General features: G+C 49.2%; 1 protein-coding gene and 1 long non-coding RNA gene across 11 annotated transcripts in view; one reads left to right on the forward strand and one right to left on the reverse strand.

Moving 5' to 3' along the window:
- Window positions 1-19,104, forward strand: part of LOC121071188 — a 94,110-nt gene that overhangs the window by 5,113 nt on the left and 69,893 nt on the right. For 3 of the 10 annotated variants that reach the window (XR_005820429.1, XR_005820431.1, XM_040559248.1), the window contains exons 1-3: window positions 4,225-5,113; window positions 5,461-5,637; window positions 8,201-8,341. Coding sequence is in view for 1 of the 10 variants with exons in the window: in XM_040559248.1 (XP_040415182.1) it covers window positions 4,913-5,113; window positions 5,461-5,637; window positions 8,201-8,341 (519 nt within the window). In the remaining 9 variants the exon portion in view is untranslated. Of the gene's footprint in view, window positions 1-4,224; window positions 5,114-5,460; window positions 5,638-8,200; window positions 8,342-9,421; window positions 10,451-12,479; window positions 12,711-19,104 lie in introns of those variants that run through there. The other 7 variants (XR_005820418.1, XR_005820421.1, XR_005820430.1 and 4 more) reach the window with 6 other exon arrangements.
- On the reverse strand, window positions 1,727-3,260 carry LOC121071189. Its single transcript, XR_005820433.1, has 2 exons — window positions 2,726-3,260; window positions 1,727-2,647 (listed from the first exon to the last, which is right to left on the reverse strand). It is a non-coding gene; the product is annotated as an uncharacterized LOC121071189 (long non-coding RNA).

The following is a 19,104-nucleotide window of genomic DNA, read 5'->3' on the forward strand; positions in this document are numbered from 1 at the left end:
GAAGGACAGGACGGAAAAAAAAAATTGTTAAAATGCAGACGCTGCCCTTCCTAAGGCGGGCTGAGTTAGCATCCCAGAATTTGGTAATAAACACTACTTTTTTTCCCTGTGCCCACCCCTGCTTTCATCCATAGTGAGCTGAAGCTTTCTGCTGCAGAATGTGTTCTGTCCTCAATAAAAAGAAGGAAAACACCGAATAAAATAAACCCCTGATAATATAACTCCCTTCCCACTGCCTGAGTCTCTGCACCAGGGAACTGCGGATGATCTCCCGGTGCAAACAGCCCCCTGTGTAAAAATAGCAACACAACTGCAAACTTCAGGGTAATCACTGCTTGATTTCAAAATATTTGCTCTGCTCCTGCCTTGTCCTTTATCTGTCAGGCCTCTATATGTCACTAAAGCAACATTCGACAAGTCCTCGCCAGGGCTGCCTCCTTCGGTGCGCTCCACCATTATTAATGGCAACAAGCTCCATCTCCCAGTATTTAAAAATATACCCTTCTCTAAATATAGACAATCTGTGTGTGCTTAGCTACTACAGGGCAGAATGAGAGGGACCAAAATATTGACACGCACTGGGTGTGTATAATTTGTTTTGATTCCTGCTCCCTCCCTCCCTCGTACACCGGTCTGCGCGTTACCCGCGCACCTTGGTGGAAAATCTGTTATTATTTAGCAGGAGGAATGCGGCCGCCGTTCGGAGCCGGAGTCTCCTTTGTTTATTTTTCCGTGCTCTGTCCAAGCGGTGTCAATGAGAGCGGAGCTTAGGGCGCTATTTATAGCCTGCCTCACGCAGGGCTGCACCTCGCCGCCAGCCGCAGCCGCCCCTGGGGGGGACACGGGGCCCTGGCCAGGCCGGGCAAGGGAAAGCCTGGGGGCAAAGGGGGGCAGGCGACGTGGAGATGGGCGAAGGGGGCCATCAGAGATGGGGTTTGGGAGAGAACCGAGGAGGGAAGAGAGCGCTGAGGAGGGAGGCGGCTATTCCCAGTCAGGAGGGGGGCTTGGAGTGGAAGCGTCGAGGGGCCAGCCTCGCCCCTCGCCGGGGGAGCCTGGGAGTTGGTGGCAGGGAGCCCCGCCGCTTGGGAAGCGGCCTTGGGGGATGCAGAAACATCCCAGCTTGCCCAGTGCCGAGGGAGACTTCAAAAGAAAAGGAGGGAAGGAAAAAAAAAAAAAGGCAGGACTGGAGTTTGTCACTAGGGGAGGGGGCGACTGGTCTAACGGGAGCGCGACTGGGGACTGGGGGGCTCTGGGCTGGTGCGGGTGGCTGCCGCAGGGACAAGGCTCAGGGTGTACTCCCCAGCCCCTCCTGGCACCAGCCCTGTTTTGGGGTGATGGGCTGTGACCCCAGATGGCCTCAGCACCCCTCCTGGCCCCCCAGCTCTAACCAAGCTGGGCCTTCGCCCCCACACCGCACCGGGCTCCTCTGCTGAGGTGCCCCCCGTGGGGACGCGTCCCATCCCCGCCAGTGGCAGCTTCCTCACAGGGGGTGAGTGTGACCCCCACAGCTCTGGGGTGGGCTGGGGGCCGTGCTGAGTTGCGTTGGCATTAATAATCTTGCCCTCGGTGCAGTCTGCAGGGCTTCGGGTGCTGACTAAGGAGCAAAAATGCGATGGAGGAGGGAGCAGGAAAGGGAGCCTGTATTTGGGAGCACACACAGACTCTCCCCTGAGTACACACGGGGAGCTTAGGGCCACCCCATTTTCCTACCGGGGTGCAGAGAAAAATCTGCATTTTCTGCCTGAGGTATTGCTTGAGCTGGCAGGGAGAGCTGGGCTGGCCAGATGGAGGGATGAGAGGGAGGCAGGGAGAGCGAGGCAGGCAGGGAGGGGAGGGGAGCAGGGAGCTAGACACCTACGCAAACACCGAGTGAGAGGAGATCCTTGGATGCAAACACAGACACAGGCGTCCTCCTCCTCCTCACATGCCCCTGATTCATTTCCACATGCCATACACGTGACATGCTAATTCAGGGCTACTACAGAACTCCAGGGCGAGAGAGGAACAGGAGAGAGAAATAAAACCCAGCAAGACACCAAACCACAGGTTTTTAAGGGGGATTTGGCGCAGCTTAGCAGCAGCCCTGCTCCCCGCTGGGGCAGGGGCAACAGGGGAGGCCTCGTCACAGCCCCTCACCCCCCTGCCCACCCTGTGGCAGCGGCCACACGTGCCCCCCCAGGGCTCCACCTGCAGCCCCCCGGCTCCCACAGCTGCAGGGTGGGCTGGTGGGGGTCAGGCCCGGGGGGCAGGGAGGCCAGGCGAGGAGATGCTCATCCCTTCAGGGGGAGAAATATCAGGCCAAATATGTTTGTGAGCAAAGGGGAAGATCCCCTGACCTCTCCGCTCTGCTCCCATTTCTGCTGGCAAACAAGGCGGGAGCGGTGCCACCGACGTCAGGGAAAGCTGCATCTCAGTAGAAGCATCTTTATGCTAATTCCTTCATTAATTTAGTGGCCATGAGACAAGGAATGTAATAGAGTTAATATCTATGTAGCATGGAGCACCAAAGATATTCTGGGCTATATCACAGCCTCAAGAATGTTTTTGCTAACCAAAGCAGCCCCCCAGACATCTCTCACAGGAGTGCCAAATCCATCAGGGCAAAACCATCTTTGCCTTCTCCTGGACAGCGTCATGTGTGTTGTACCTTTGAAAAGCAGAGGTGAAATTTGCAGATCTCAGCTGCAGTCCTGGTAATTTTCTCCTGTGAACAGGTGGTGCTTACAATTTTTCCTCCAAGTGCTGACTCCCCTTCTCTTATTGGGAGCCCCTGACCCCAAGGAAGACATCTTAGGAAGCTGCTTTCCTCTGCTGCATTCCTGAGGAGGAAAGAGACATGATCTAGTTTACTGGCTGCTCTAGATCTCCCTGTGTGTGAAGGGGCTTTCTCAGCAAGACTGAATATTTTGAACCGAGACCTGTGAAGGAGAAATCACAAAAATCCCAGATTTAGCTGCCATAGTTTTTATGAGAGACACTCTGCTCGCTCAGGAGAAGAAACCTGTGCTGCTTCATGCAAAGAGCGAGAGAAGAAGGTGAAAAGCATCCGAGTTAAATATTCCACCCGAGTATCTTAAACTGACAGCCACATGAGGTAAAAAAAATCCCACAAGCTATATAAGACTGTGTAAGGCTTACTGAAAAACAAGGCTTTCTGTCTAAGGCAGAAGGAACAAAGGTCACTCACAACACCCACTACTGTATATATTTTTAAACTCGTATTGTGTCCGTTCTAAGAGGCCCTAATCATGATCGAGGTCCTTGTGTGTACAGACAGAAAGGTAAAAGGCACCCACCCCTAAAAGCTTTTAATGATGTAGGCAGATAATTAAATAGGAAGGGGTCACAAATACACACAAGCACATGTGTGTGCGTGGATTTTTCATCAAGCACCAGCTCTGTTCGTAGCATTGCCCGTGGGCCCCACAGAACTAGCTGCTCCCCCCAAAATAACGAGGAAACCCCTGACCAAAGGACGTGCAACCTCAAGTAAGGCAAGTATCAACTGAGCGCTTACCGAGGCCTCAGCCAGCTGCCCACGCACCCAGCAGAGCCGCAGCCCTGGGGTCCTGCCTCTCCCTTTCTGCTTTAACCACCACACTGCGCTCCTTCCCCCATTTGCAGGAACAAGGGCTTCATTTTTCGTAATTGTATTAATACCTGTTCTTCCCTCACGCTAGCAATTTGGCTGATTTCTTGTTTATTGCTTTTCACCTCCCGCCATCAATAATTCAGCCACACGGCCCCCAGGAGGTGCAGAACCAACTGCTGGCTTTGCAGAGCCTCGCCGAGGAAAGGCGAGACGCAATAGCCGGGCTCAGGGCCCCGCTCCAGCCCCAGGCACAGGCCAGCAGATGACAAACCTGCGGCGCCGGGGCTCTCGCTGACTTTGGGAGGTTTGTTCTTCCTTGCCTTTCCTTGGGTTTTGCTGTGAGTGATGACTGCAGGATGTGACCCTAATTGTAAATCGGTTTCATCTGCGGGCTCTGCACTGGCGGTTTTGCCTCTTCTCCTGTGGTTGGTGCACGTTGTTCTTTCGGTCCCCAAATCAAAGCGCTGTACCCGGGTCCTCTCAGGATTCCCTCTGTGGTTTAGGTCATGGAGATCATTTCGGGTCTCAGCAGAAACTGGTTCAGGTAATTAAAGTGCTACCGTAACCTAGAAAATCCCATGGTAGGGACTGGAAGGGGTTAGGAGAGGGAAGGCTGTGAAGCATCAGCTCCACTCGTGCTCTCTAGCGAACGTCAGAGCCATATAGGTCAGGCAGGAGCCATTTACTCTGCTGTACCTGCTCCACGGATAACCAGGGGACTGCATTCTGCCTGCGTGTCAGCCGCGCTGCTTTTCAGCCCGATTAAATTAGCTAAACCCTTCCTAAAGCTGTGGAGAAATAAATATCCCTCTCCTCCTCCTTCAGCAGCCGCTGTTTCTCGCACACTGTCCCCTCGGCTCAGCGCTCAGACGCCCAGACACCTCCTCCAGGGGATATCTGTAACCAAGGGGCAGGGTCCAGCACGACCTCTCCCCGCCGGAGTCACCCCAATTCGGGTGCTGAGGGGGCTCGCAGCCTGGAAAAGGGAGCGAAGTCAAGCCACAAGGGGGCATGGTCTGTTCTAATTCATAAAATGTGGATTCATTGACAAAAACGCTGAACAATTGGTGAATGGTGTGTGCATAAGTTAATGCTTCTGGAGAAGGCACTGTTGGTGACGGTGTAGCTCGGCACTGGGGCTTGTGCACAGGCAGACAAAGAGGCACAGCAGGGCACTCGTGTCCTAAAATGCACCCGTGGCCACTCTGCCAGCTCTTTCTTGCTTAAGCAGGGAGCGCTGGGGTGGGGAGGACAGAGAGGCTAATTCTGCTCCCAGACTCCACCGAAAGTAATGACAGCAGCAACGCCAAAGCTGGGAGGATGCTAGTGACAGCCACAGGCTCCAGCCTGAGCTGCTCTGCTGATGCTTTGTTGTTGTTTTTTTTAAGGTTTTGTAGCAAATGTGCTCAGCTGCCAAACATTTTTAATTCCTCTGCTAGACAAGATGGGAGTGGAGCCTGTTGCCTGGGAAGAATATTTACTCGTCAGCAAACCAGACGTTCACCTCCATCTCCTTGCCAGGTGCAACAGACCCTTCCCCACCGCAGGGAGCTTCTGCTGCCTCTTCCTGCCCTGCAGCACTCGTGCCAGGGACCAGGGTGTGCACCAAGGGGTGCAGAGGGGAGGGGAGAGAGGGGGCTGAGCACTGACGGGGAGCCTGGTCCCCCGGGGGTGCTTTAGCCCAGCTCTGCCATGGCCACACTATGCGTCTGTGGTGAGGTGAAGGACTAGGAATTGCTGGTGACCACTGCGAAGTCCTGCTTTCACATAGATTTCCCAGTGCAATGGATAAGATTAAATACGAGATGAGCAGAAGCTTTTCTGGCTGGGTGTCTGACAGTAAATAGTCGTTTTATTGGCTTTTTTAGAGTCCTATCTTCTCGATCCAAAATGGAGCCAGATGTGCTGGGAGTCAGTTTCTAACTTCACAGGATATGAGTCAAAATGTGCAACTCGCCGCCTGGAACTCCGGTGACTGCAGTGGAGTTCAGCCAAGGACAATTTTGGCAAAGAGGAGTGGTCAGGACGGCCCTAAGCGATACCAGGTACGTGTGAGCTACGGTCATGTCTGCCTGCCCATAACCCCTTCCCTCAAAGTGCCTGGGCAATGCCGTCAGACCTGCACCCTCCGTGGGCTGGGACCCCCCTTCCGGCGTGAGCTGCAGGGTGTGCTCCTCCCTGCAGGCAGGTTGCACCCCAAGTGAGGGCAGAGTCACAGTGTGAGCCTGGCCCCACGTTCTGGATTTTTTCCTGCCTCTCTGCAATGTGGAGGGGGAGGGAAAATGCCAGGCAGAAAGAAAAACTGCCTGCGCTGTCCCCATAGTGCAAGGAGGGGAAATACTGGATTGCTCCATAGTGACAAGTCGGTGCGTCACGGAGAGCACCTCCTCCAGCAGCCACGCAGGGGAGGACCAGGCCTACAGCCATCATTATTCAGCTTCAAAGATTCAGGCTTCGAACCCCTTCATCTCCCTTACAAAAGACAGAAAGCCCCTGTTACGCGGGTCAGAAGGCAGCCTTGCCCTCTTTCTCTGTCTCTCCCGCTGTGCAGGTGCAAGCAGGACGTGGGCACCGTAAGGTTTTATACAAAAAGATGGGGGAACAGGCTGGATATACCTGGAGTATGAAACAGTTAGATCTTGAGTGAGTTTGTCCAAAATGGCCTCTCTGAGACTTTGAGCTACAATGCAATGGAGGTAGAGAGAAACCTGCCAAGGGCTGTCTGTCCTGAAAGACACTCTGACACAACAGCGATGTGTGTGTGTCTTAAAACTGCTGGGGAAATGAGCAGAGCTAAACCCAGCCTGAAGCATGCTAAAGCTTGGGATGTCGTATCTCGGACTGCTGCAGAGGGGTCTCCTGTCAGAAACTGCACGGCTGCTTCATGGTGCTGACGGCAGCACCACGCCATTCAGTGTTTTCTGTGTGGCGTGGGCAAAGCTGCAGGTAAGGGACCAGGAAGCCCGGCTCACCCCTGGAGCACGTTTGATAAGTAGGATGCAGGGTGGGGGCTTTCACTGTGCTGTGGGCGTGCCAGGGCTTCGGTGGTGCCATAGCTGATCATGACTTTGCTTTTGTTAAATCCCTGCTAGATCTCCATCTGTTGGGCTCCTGGCACTCTGTGCAGACCCAAACTTCCACCTTGGGCTTCCAGTTGTGTAGGAGAAAATGGCATCATCTTTTGACTTGGGGCTATACTCACACAACCCCTTCCTCGCATGCCCTGATGTCTGTTTAGGTGAGGTGGCATACATTGCCCCTGAGTCCATGTGCCACGCAGCCTGTCCAGACCCCAAATCTCACTTCCATAAGTTCTTCTTCCAGGGCTGCACCTTACACAGTGATTCCTAGTGGTCTTTAAACACAGGATGCCAATTTGATAAAAAAAATGGAAAATAACAAGGTATGTCTGACCCACAACAATTACATTCAGTAACTTACCTTGCCCATCCTCCCTAAGCCCTTTTCTAGTCCTTCTTTTTTACGGTATCTCGTTTGGACTGCGATCTTGCTAGATTTGACCACAAAGCACTGTGTGCACTGAGCTGTCTTCCCTTACCGTTATTTAGTGCTCAGAACAGTTGTTGCTGCACAGTTAGCGTGGTGTCTCCCTGCTCTTCTAGAAAACTCTGATATTCACAGGACTGCAACGTCTGAGAAGTCAGCAATAAAATGTTAAAAGAAATATCACTCCCCAGCACCACCTTAACTGTGTCCTGTTGGCATTAGCTCCAGGGAATGGCACAGCAAAAAGTGAGGAGCCTAATAAATAGACCTGAGACGCTCTCTTTGGGTGTGCTATTATTAGAAACACAAACAACAAATTGAAAATCCAGCATTTATCTGCATCTATTCTGAGTGTATTCGCTGTGTTGACTGTGGCTGTATTGATTATCAGTGGGAGCAGCTTGGAAAAGCTGATATCATGATAGAGTGCGAGGGCTGTGCTGGGGGGACAGGTGCATGTTATTTGGTTTGCCGACAGAGGTTTGCCTGATGTGCCCGTAGAGATCTGCTGCCGCAGGAACCAGCAGCCTGGTGGTGTGCATCGGTGTGACCTGCTGCTCCTTGGGAGAGCCGAGCAAGGCCACCTCCGAAGGAATCTGCATAGGAGGGGAGACGTCAAGATGACTTCCAGCGTGATGCGTGTAGGCTCAGCATTTGAACATAGGCCAAGCCTAGCTTGCTCCTGTCAGCTGTGCACGACCTTCCACTGCCTTTTGCCGTGGCAAGGGAAGACAGGCTTTGTGCTGGAGCCCTCTGTGCTCGTTTCCAGAGCAGCAGCGGGTGAGGCAGGGCATAGGTGTGTGTGCTGGTGCCCGGAGGGCAGGGCTGAGGTTGCACTGCGAACAGTGTGTGCGGTGCAAGTGCTGCATCTCCAGGGTTTCCGCTCTGTCTTTTAGCCACTCTCTGCTTCCCTAAGTCCCAAAAGGAAATTAAGCAACTTTAATTCCTTATAAGCAAAGTTCTGGAGCATGTAATCGTCTTCAGTCCTGTCCCTCCCCCAAAAGTGACCTTTTCCATGTCAAGAGCTCAGCTCTCTTCACTGTGTGGGCTCATTGTGTTGCCCACATCGGGTTCCCTCTGCTCACCCTCCTGTGCTTGCAGGTACCAGCGTGTGGCCCTGGGGAGGAGCCGGGGAGCAGCCTGGAGCCCCTGAGCACACCACTTCGAACAGCAGAGCAGACACGAAGGCAACTTGAAGGATGTGTAGGAGACCTGAGACAGCGCACTCCAGAGCCCTGTGAGGTACTGGTGTTGGTTGAGAAGTTCGTGAAGCCCAATTGCTCAGCTTCTCGCATTGCTCTTCTCTGCTTTCATCCCCTGTATCCCTTTGTTCCATCTCTTACTCCCCTGTGGTGCATCTGAAATCCCCTTCATTGCACCCAGACTTTGTCCCTCCGTGTCTTCTGACACCCTCCTCTCCACACACACCCTGTTTGCAGCTCTCTTCCCCCTTCTTCCCACACCATGTCTCAGCCTTGCCCTGCTCTGGAGGAGATTTGGGGGATCTGTGGGGCAGTAGGAGCACAGCAGCACTGAGGCACACTTGTACCAGGTGGCAGGCCAGGGGACAAGAGCCAAGGTCCAAGCCCAGCATGCTCCTGCCATGCCGGGGAGAGCTTCAACAGCCCTGGAAACCCAGGGGTTTGCCCTTGGTTGGGCAAAAGTGCCACGTGGTGGAAACCACCACCTGCACCCCCCCAGCAGAAGGGCAGCGAGATGGATGCAATCTGCCCCCGGACGAACAGCTCCTGCTTACGCAGCGGGAAGCGAGGGAGTCACTAGCTCGCTTTCCCTCCTGCCGACCTGTGCCTCCTCCTCCACCCAGCCTCCCTTCATGCTTCTGGGTCAGGGCCCCAGCTTTGCTCCCTCTCCTTTGTTTCCCTTTTCTGCCACCTTTTAATCCCCCTCCTCCCAATCCCCTTTGCCTCTCCAGAGCCCTGTCCCCTCCTGCTTGGTCTCTGCTCTTGGTCCTGTCCACTTTCTGCATCCAACCAACCCACACCATCCCTGCTTGGTCAGCACACGTGCCCAATCCCTTCCCTGTGCTCCCCCCAAAAAAAAATATTTTTTAAAAAAAAGCAATTCAAGAGCGGTCTGGGTTAAAGGGATTTTGTATCAGTGACTTACTGGGGCAGATGACCAACTTATTGTTTTTTCTTGACTGTATTCACTTGCCTTGCTCCGTGTAACCTAATCCTGTTTTTTAACCATCTTCTATCTCCCCTCTGTTAGTCATTACTGATTTTCCTGACTACTTAGGTTTCTAAAACAAAATCGGACTGTTTATTTTAGAGCGCTCGCAAATGTTGTTTTTTAAACCAGAGATAGTGGGGCTTGGACAAAAGGCACCCCTGGAAAAAGCAAGAATTGCATGCACCGTGCAGTTCCCAAGAGCTGCGAGAGAAGCAGTCACCTGCTCGGTGCGCGGGTGCAGCTGAGGTTCAGCGAGCACCCTGTCTCACCTGGAATCACCCGGGTATTTTACCAGCAATCTGCCTGGAAACCTTCTTGCCTCAGCACATGTCTCACTGCACATGAGCGCTGCTCCGTCTTTGATCCGACAGCTTGCCACGAGCTGATCCGGGGGCTCGAGCCCAAAGGTCAGCAACTTTTGCAGTGGTGTCATCGGTGGGGGCTGTGCACCAGCGGAAAGGGATGCCAGGCAACAGACCAGCCTGAACAGGGCCACACCATGTGTTGAGAAATAAAGAAGAGAAGCAGTAACACAGAGGAAGGCATTAATGTATTATTCACGCAATGGCCGTGCTTTCGTTCTTCTCCTAGATTTTCCCCTAGATGTGAGGGTGGAGCCTCTGTGCCCACCTCTGCTAAACTTCAGGGAATCTGCAGTCCGCCGAGACAGCTGCAGGCAGAGTACACGCGTGGCCATTATGTGAAGGAAAGCAGCTCATGACACGCCTGCCGGAGGCAGGCTGGGTAGCCGGGTCTTCCCACTCAGACGACTCCAAATTTGCACCGAGCGGCGTTTTGCCAGGGCCTCCACGAGGCTCGTCGGCAGCAAACCAGACCTGATGGGGCAGGGGAACGTCGAGGCGTGTTGCGTGCGCCGTCGCTAGCAGAGAGCCGTGCTCGTCCTGCACCACAGCCCAGCGAGCCACGCTCCCCGGGACGGCTCTGAGAGCACGCGGGGCTGGAGCACCCCAAGCAACACATGGTGCACCCAACAGTGCCTCGCTGCAGCGGTGAAAAATCATTTAGGCCCTGATCCTGCAAACGTGCATGAGTTTAATGTTACTACTATGAGTAATCCCCTTGATTTCAAATTAGATTAGTCACAGTCTTAACACTTGGCACGTGAATAAATGTTTGCAGGGTGAGAGCCCTATTTATGGCCCGATCTTGCAAATTATTACTGTCTAGCACACTGCTTCTGTTCCTGAATAGTTTCACTGATGGAAAAAAAAAAAAAAGCCTCAAACACTCCCCTGGATTGTGAACGTTGCAGGGTTAGATGTGGTGCGTGGCAAGTGTGTGCACCCCTGCGCAGCGTGGGTCACGGGCAGAGGCATCTGAGCCTTGAGGGGTGGGTGCCTGCTGGAGGCTCTGACCCAAAGCTCTGGCGAGCCGACCGCCGTCGATGTTTCCTCCTTCCTCTACCCCCGGTTCTGAGATTCAGGTCTTCCATCTACAGTGTAAATGGACTTTTTTTTCCTGTTTATTTTTAAAGAAAGAAAAAAGAGATTAAATCAATTTTGCTAAGTTAGGGTGAAGACAATAAGGAAAGCAATAAGCAGATTGCAAATTTAAATCACCAGTCTAATCAAATTCCTCTGGGCTGCGGTGTCCTTTCTGTGAAATCAACCTGCATTAAAGGGACTGTGCTGCTGTTTGTGAATGTACCATCTCTGCAAATTACCGCTGCTCCGTTGCATTGTGTTTGTATGAATGGGGGTGACATGTGCTTGCCCACAGGTCCACGTGAGAGAGGTGGGGTGAGGAAGGAAGGATATTTTTAAAATGAATCTAGAGGGAGAAAGTGGAAGCTGCGGCTTCAGAGAATGTGAACGGTATCCTAAAATAACCCCTGTCATCTGCCCACCCACCCACCCACTCACCCACCCTCTGCCAAAATCAAGGTGCAGCTCTTTCATTTAAAATTAATTCTTGGCCCCGGAGGGTATCGATAGATCAATATCTTGCGCTTCTGATCTCTCGTGGGCCACCCTTCAATGGCTCATGCAAAGGCTAAAAACAGAAAGATGCAACACAAAAGATACCGCAGTCAGCTCAAGCAGGGGGGTTATTTTTAGATCAGAAAAGGGAAAGGAGGGGAGAGAGAGAGAGAAAGGAACGAGAGGGAGAGAGGCTGGTCTAGGGTTTGCAATCTAATTTGGTCTCTCTTTGCCCCCCCTCCTCTTTCTTTCTCTTTCTCTCTCTCTTTTTTTTTTTTTTATTCCATCAATGGTATTTTCCATACAATCTGATTTCTCCCCGCTCTGCCGGGAGGGGGCTGGGGGGGGGGGCAGCACAGCAAAGCCGGGCTGAAGATTCTGGAGTTTTATGGCTCATTCCAGCTAGTGGCTTCTCTCTGCCAGTTGAATTAATTTGATACTATTTTTGAAAGTCAGTGTTTCTAAGGGAGACCTAATGACGCAATGACGTCAATGCAGGTCAATAGCACACACTGGAGGAACTGACTGTGCTACCGGGAGCCAAGGGCTGGGAGCCCGCTCCGGCACCCCAAGCTCCCGCACCCCAAACCGGGGGGGGGGGGGGGGGGGGGTGAGGGTGTCCCCCCCCCCCCCCAAAAAAAAAAAAAAAAAAAAAAAAAAAAAAAAGAGAGAGACGCAGTGCAGTGAAAACCCCCCCAAAACCCACGCAACTCGCTACCTGTCCCGGGCAGCGTGCACGGGGAGGAGGCAGGCAGGGACACACGCGTGTGCCCGCCCGGGCCGCTGGGCTATAAATAGCGGCGGGGGCGCGGGCGGCCGGGGGCGCGCAGGGGCAGCGCGGGGGCTGCGCGGGGGCTGCGCGATTCCGCCCCGCGCAGGCACCCGGGAGGTGCCGGGCTCAGCGGTGCGGGGGTGGTGCGTGGGCGGCGGGCGGGCGGGCGGGCGGGCGGGCGGGGGGGGGCTGCTGCTGCTCCCGGCTCCAAGTCAGGCTCTGAACACGAACTGGCTCGCTTTTTTTTTTTTTTTATGCCTTTTTTTTTTTTTTTGCCTCTCTCTTTTTTTTTTTCTGCCTCTTTTTTTTCTGCCTCTTTTTTTTTTCTGCCTCTTTTTTTTTTTCCTGCCTCTTTTTTTTTTTTTTGCCTGTCTGTTTTTTTTTTTTTCTGGCTGTTTTTTTTTTTTTTTTTTTTTTTTGCCTTTCTCCTGGAAGAGTGCAGACACACATTACGCGAAACCCACAGCCTTTTGCGAGATACACGGCTCGAAACGCTCTAGTTTATTTATACAGCCCCTCCACCCTCTGCTCTTCCCACCCGTCCCCAAATTCCCTAGAAATCCAGCTAAGGCGTGGGGAAGAAGGGAAAGCGTTTTTCTGGTGGGGGGGAATTATTTATTTTCGTTTTGTTTGGGGATTGTTTTGGTTTGTTGTTTTCTTTCTTTTTTTCTTTGCATACAAAAATAAGTGAAGAAGATTTTGCAAGGTAGGTTTCTCTGTGTGTGTGTGCGTGCGTGTGTCTGTGTGTGCAGGTGTTTTGCTTTTTGCAAAGTTTCCTGATTTCAGCTGTTAGATGCTTTTACAAGAAAGTAGACTTTTCTGATTTGTTCTGCTGCCTGCGTTTTGAAAGACTGGACAACATTGCATTCCCTCTCCTTGCAAAGAGTTCTCTAGCCTGTCGTGTCGTGTGTCCTGTGTATTTGATGTTCCTGCAGGAGAGCATGCTAGTTTGCGAGCCCAAACTGCAGGCAGGGAGATGTGTATTTAAGACCCCCCGCCCCACTTTTTGCAGAGGCTGCAACTTTCACTTTGTCACATTTTGGGGTGGGGGGGCGAACGAAGGGGTTGACTCACTCGGGTAACAAGCTTGCAAATGGAATTTTAATTGCAAAAAGAGTCCAAGTCAGCAGCGTTAAAGCTTAAGGGGGATGGAAGGGAGTTGACATTTCTTGCATAGAGAATTTGCTACCATTGGGAATATTCTGCAAGCCCGTAGTGTAGGGGTACAGGCAAAATAATAACAAAGTAAATGATGAGACAAAATACTAATTAAAGTGATGCAAGAAAGTGAGAGGCTGTTACAAGCTCTAACCACCTGTAGAGGGAAATCTTTATACATAGTAATTTCTGTTAGCTGATCTATAGAGAAACTAAAGCGAATTACATGTTCCAAACTTTGCTGCTCTGCAATGTGCAACCCGGGATGCAAGCTGCTTGGTTAATTCTCGGGGGCTTGCAAACTGCAGAGCCTGGTAGCTCGGGAGAAACTCGTGTTCAGCATCCACTGAGCCTGAGCCTCCACCTTGGCTGCAGCCATCTGTGGTGCATGTCCTGGTTTTCTTTAATGCTGCTGCACTCGACGTGGTTAGCAACAGATGTCTTGCCTGTGAAGAGCAGGTTTGATTTATTGCTAATTTCAAGCGGGTTTCTTAATCCGGAAAAGTCGGATGGTCTTCACTGTCTGAGGGGAAGGCTTACCGAGTGGCAGTGAGGACTGACAGGAAGCCTCTTCCCATGGCAGAACCCTGCTCAACTTGTGCTTGACAAAAAGAATAATGACCGATGCCTTGCGATGACCGGCACACGGCTGCGATTAGCTCGCCACACCTTGCATGTGCCTCTTCTTCTGCAGAAGCTGAGGTGCTCCGTGGAGCTGTGGCCCTGACCCCGCCGCCGGGACACGGGATCGCTCCTTCTCCATGGAGCATCCTGGCCTCAGAGGGCCTAACACCTCAGAGCTGCGAGGTGGCTCTGGAAGCCAAAGCCATGGGTACGTGGTAGATGACACAAAGTCAACAGGGAGGTGGTTTGGAGGCAGCATTTTCCCTTCTAGCTTGCCCCTGCTCCATTTCCACCCGCTGTCACAAAGTGCAGGAGGGTCAGGAATGGGCCGGGGCCTGCAAAGCCTTCATATCCAACTCTCCCACCCTGAGTCCACCTCCCCTGCAGAAATACGGAGATCTTAAGTTAGTATGGCCTTGAATCACCTCTGCTGCCATCTGTTCACCCTTAGTCTGTCTTTTGCATGTCCAGCTGAGAAAAGGTGGAAAGCCTGTGGTTTATCACTGTGAATATTGATGCGTACGTCATCGGGGTCACCTGATTAGTGAGAACTGCAGGAGGCGAAACACCATGAGGCAGGGCCGCTCTCTTCTTTCTCTGCAGAGCTTTACAACAGCTGGAGTCCAGCAGACAGGAGTGATGTTTTGGGTTCAGCCTGCACCCTCATAATATATATTAGTCCTCTGATTCCTGGTTCAATGTCTATACTGCGTCCTGCCAAAAATATATATATGTATTATTTCCAGCTCTCATTTTCTGAGGTTCATGCTTTTCATGAGGTTCATATTTCCTTTTCTCTGTCCCTCGATGCCACTCCCAAATCTTTGGTTGATCTTGATATCTGAGCGTTTTGAAGTGCCACCAGGTTTAAACACCCTCAGGAGCTCCTCATGTGCCGCTTCAAAGAAAATTCTGTGGCAGGATGACTCTTTCTAATGAGTTTTCATTAACTCTTTTCCCTTCCCTTTCTCTGGGAACTTCTAAGGTCCTACACATGGTCTTCTCAGTACAGGCTCTCTTTAACCCAGATATTCTCACATCCACTTCACCTATGAGTCACTGCACTTTCTAGCCTACAATTATATTTGCATAGCTTGTGCAATAGAGGGAATTCTCCAGCTTGCACACAGCTCAGCTACCTTCCTGTGGTATTGCAGATGCTATGTCTTTTCATGTCAGGTGTAGAAGGATTCTCTGTGTTCAAAGAGCTAACTACTGCTTCTTTTTCTGCCCTCTCCTTTGTATCTACTTCCTTGTCCTCATGGTCCAGCAACGAACAGGACTACAACACCAAAGGGTCTTTCCCTGAAAGCGTTTATCTAGGTTCAGATGCTTGTGTTGAAGGATACTCCTGATTAAGGTTCCTCCTGCTTTGCATGTTCTCCTGCTGCTCTGATTTTCTCATGTCCAGCCATGTCCTGTGATGCCACTTATCTCAAAGATGTCACATAAACTAATTCTAAAATGAAATTTTTATTCAAGATGGTGGCACTGTATGGCACCGTGCAATATATTAAGTGTCAGATGGACAACCTTTTAGATGAAAATCCTGCATTTCTTCCCTTAGCTTAACTCTGGATTGTCTAAGTAATAGTTGCACAGTACTAGAGATCTAGATACAACCTTCTTCATAGTAAATGAACAGCTAAACTTGCAATTTCTTATTAGAAAAAAAAATAAAAAACTTCAGAGAGGCAATCTTACACTACCTTACATACTCTGTAGGAGTATGAAGGAAAACCCACTCTTCTGTGCAACTATGTATATAGTGGAGGAACTGGACAAAAAGTGAGTACGGGTGAAGAACTGAATTTTGGTCTTTCATCAGCTACCTCATGGTATTTCATGACTTCAGTCATGAAATTGTGAAGCCTTCTATCAGGCTTCAATTTTGCTAAATATTGCACTTTACGACTGGATAAATGAAAGAACAAAGTTCCCACCCCCAGTTTCATTGCAGACCTCTGTGAAAGATGCTCTAAATTTCATTGACACCCATGTGTTGTCTCACTGCCAGGTTTGTTCAGCTCTGCTTTCTCATTTGAAAAACTAGTATCAAGCCAAAGATGAGTAGCTCCACTCATCCATGTAGTCCATGGAGTATTTTCAATACTCCATGACGTCTATTCCACCCAAAACAGCAGGATCACAAACAAGATTGTCTCACCCCTGATATTTGTGTTATTGTAAATCATTCTTGCAAATTCTTGTTGTATAGAAGCTTCAGTTTCTTCCACTTTTCAAATTTAGGCACTGGCTTCCCAATGAATTCCACAATGAGATCAACCGTGAGGCCATGCATCTTGCTCTTGCAGCTCATGACTTTCCACTCCATTTTATTCTGTCCAAGATTTCCTTCCTAACAACTTGTATCTGTCTCTGATCTTATCAAAATGATCTGCAAAGCTGGAATGCCTTTCTACAAATACCCTATTCAATGTGTCCACAACCCTTCCAAAATGAAAAAGTAGTTATGTATCCTTTAAATACAAAATCATGCTGGGACACAAAACATTTTCCTTTGTTCTTCATGGAATTCTGTCTTTGTGCTCTTCCGTTTGGATTGTAACCTCATGGGGAAGGTACTGTGTCTTGTTTGTTATTTAGTACAGTACCCACTACACTGAGGGTGATGAGATAAAAATGGCATAATCTATCATTATTTTTTTTTCTCCCCTTGAATAAGGATAAGTTTATTTTAATGCCCAAACCGCTGTTTTCAGGTGTTGACTCCTAGCTAGAACCTCCCATGTGGTTATTTTTTTCATTCTGTGTTTGCACGGCATCCAACAGAACGAGCTTAATCTGTGATCGCCAGTATATGACAATAAGGCTCACATTTGAAAGTTTAACTGGTGGCATGTGTTGGTAACGTAAGGAGCAATTGACTGATACAATATTAAAGTTAAAAAAAATAAATTAATTAACACGTTACTAATTTTAGCTAAGTACTCACTGTCAGTCTTGAACAACAATTCAGGATAGCTTTTATATGCAAACCTTGAACTACCCAGAAAATCATTATATGGAACATAATTCAGACTTTGTATCTCTGTTCATATAGTCCTACAATAATTGTAATTACCGCAAAAGCAGCACCAAAATTATGATTTGTGAGGGATTTGCAGAAATATGTGTTTCATCAGCTGGCTCTGCAGCAGGCATTTATAGCAATACCATAACAGCCTGCACTTCTCTGTCGCTCATCCATGGATCTCCAGATATTCCACTAATACTCAATAAGTTGTGTATGATACTCACTTCCCCATCCAGTTCACATGATGGTTTAAGTATTAATACACATCTCCTGATATTAAGGAAATGTAAGTGTAGCTACAGCTGCTACCCATCCCCTGCTTTGGTGTTTCCACTGATGACAGGACAAAATGGAGGAGACCATTATGATTCCTCTGCATGTTTGGCCATCTGTTGGCTGGTGTGATCAGGTATATGCAATGCAATAGTGTTTCTGAAGACTGTCTTAAAGGACTGTACTCTTCAGAGTATTGAAGTGTCTTTCTTCCAGTTCATTTCATGGCATCTCCTGTCTTCTCCATGATAGCTGTCAGTCCAGTAGCTGTCACAACTTTCCCTAGGGGAGGCGAACCATTGCTTAACAGAAAAAACTTGCAGATGCTTCCACTCCCGTGCTCAGTCATGTTAATTACCTCCTTCCAATTCATGGTCAAATAACGCTATGTATCAATGGCAGTAGCCATTTATATGGCCAAGTGAAAGGAAGTGAAGTGTTTTAAGTTTGTATAGAGAAGATTCAGCAACTGGGAAAATAAAAGCCATTGCTGTTTGGCCAGCTGGTCCTTCTGGGACTTCCAAAAGTTCTGTACACACTGATGGTTTGCCAGTGACAGTCAGGGAACCAGTGGCTTAATTTGTAAACTGTGCATAGCAGAGACAGCTTGGATCCAAGCAAAAACAGCTTGGATCTTAGTGCCATTTATAGGGCTGAACTTGCTATTAGCATGTGATGTATAAATGTTAACTGGTGATAAAAATAGATGTTCAGACAAGAAGTCATATGTGATCTAGATCTTATGCTCCATTCATGTTTTAATTTTCCCTGATGGTTTTGGAATCCATTTTGCCAGATGTTTCTGCCTTGCTGAATGGGGATTTCTAGAAGTTTGGGCTCTAGCTAGGTAGGAATGCCAGAAAGGTAAGTAGAGAAGTGACTGATAAAATCCCCAACCTGTCATGGTTAGAATATCCACTGGAGTTTCTAGCTGAGTAGCAATTTTATGTTGTAATTTTTGATAGCCAGACTGAATTGCATTATGAGGAAGAACAAATCGGAGGCAACAAAGTAGGAAAGAGCAGTGTGTCTTGTTACAGGAGCATCAAAGGTCAGAATAAGAGCTCACAAGGCTGTGCCTCCATAACCCTAGGCATCTCACCTTGTCTTTCACCTCATCATCTATGAAATGCAGCTGAATGAATGTATTTTCTTTTTTCCACCCAAATATCTTCTTCCTTGAGAGAACTTGATTTTTTTTTTATTTGACTGGATCCCCTGGCTTCATGTTCTATTATCTCAGTAAATAAATTCTTCCTAAATTACTTTAATATCACCCCACTCCATATCCCACTCTCTCCCACTGGCTATGATACTGGCTAGTTTTGAATTAAAGATTGACAAAGGTTTTTGGCATTTCTTCATCACTGCCTTCTCTCTTTTTTTTTTCTACCAGTACAAGATCCTGTATAATGCACCACAAACTGTTGTCTTATCCTTGTGTTCTTGTTTATAACTCTTTCTTTAAGGTGGTTGCCAGATATGTGTGCACATTGTGTTAAAGGTCATGGGTCTTATTCATGAAAAGTTCCATTTCAAAGGCTAATGAAAATCAAATCTTAGTATAAAGGCTCATCAAATTTGTGGCAGGATTCCTCAAAAGTTATGTTCCATGTATCTGAAGTATGATGTCTATTCACTGTATTTCTTCCATAGGTTCAACTTTTATTAAAAAGTGATATGATTTCCTTTTGATATCATCCTCAATATTGAGACCTTTGTACTCTTTTTCCACCAGCTTCATTATGCTAATGGTTTTCTTCTTTTTCATCCCCGCTACACAGAAACATGTCTCTAGGGTCTGATTTTGCTGCCATTGGAAGAAGATCCAGTTTCTATCCCTTTACATGTCATAGCCATTATATTTCTCTACAATGTAAACAGAAAAGCTAAAGATAACAGAGCAACCCAGCTATACTGGCATTTCAGTCAAAAACTGATCAAGGTGATTATTAACACAATCTGTGTGAGATGACATCAACATGCGAGTTGCCTGTTTTGTTGGTTT

The sequence above is a fragment of the Cygnus olor genome, chromosome 5, assembly GCF_009769625.2.
Source record: "Cygnus olor isolate bCygOlo1 chromosome 5, bCygOlo1.pri.v2, whole genome shotgun sequence".
Taxonomy (NCBI): Eukaryota; Metazoa; Chordata; class Aves; order Anseriformes; family Anatidae; genus Cygnus; species Cygnus olor.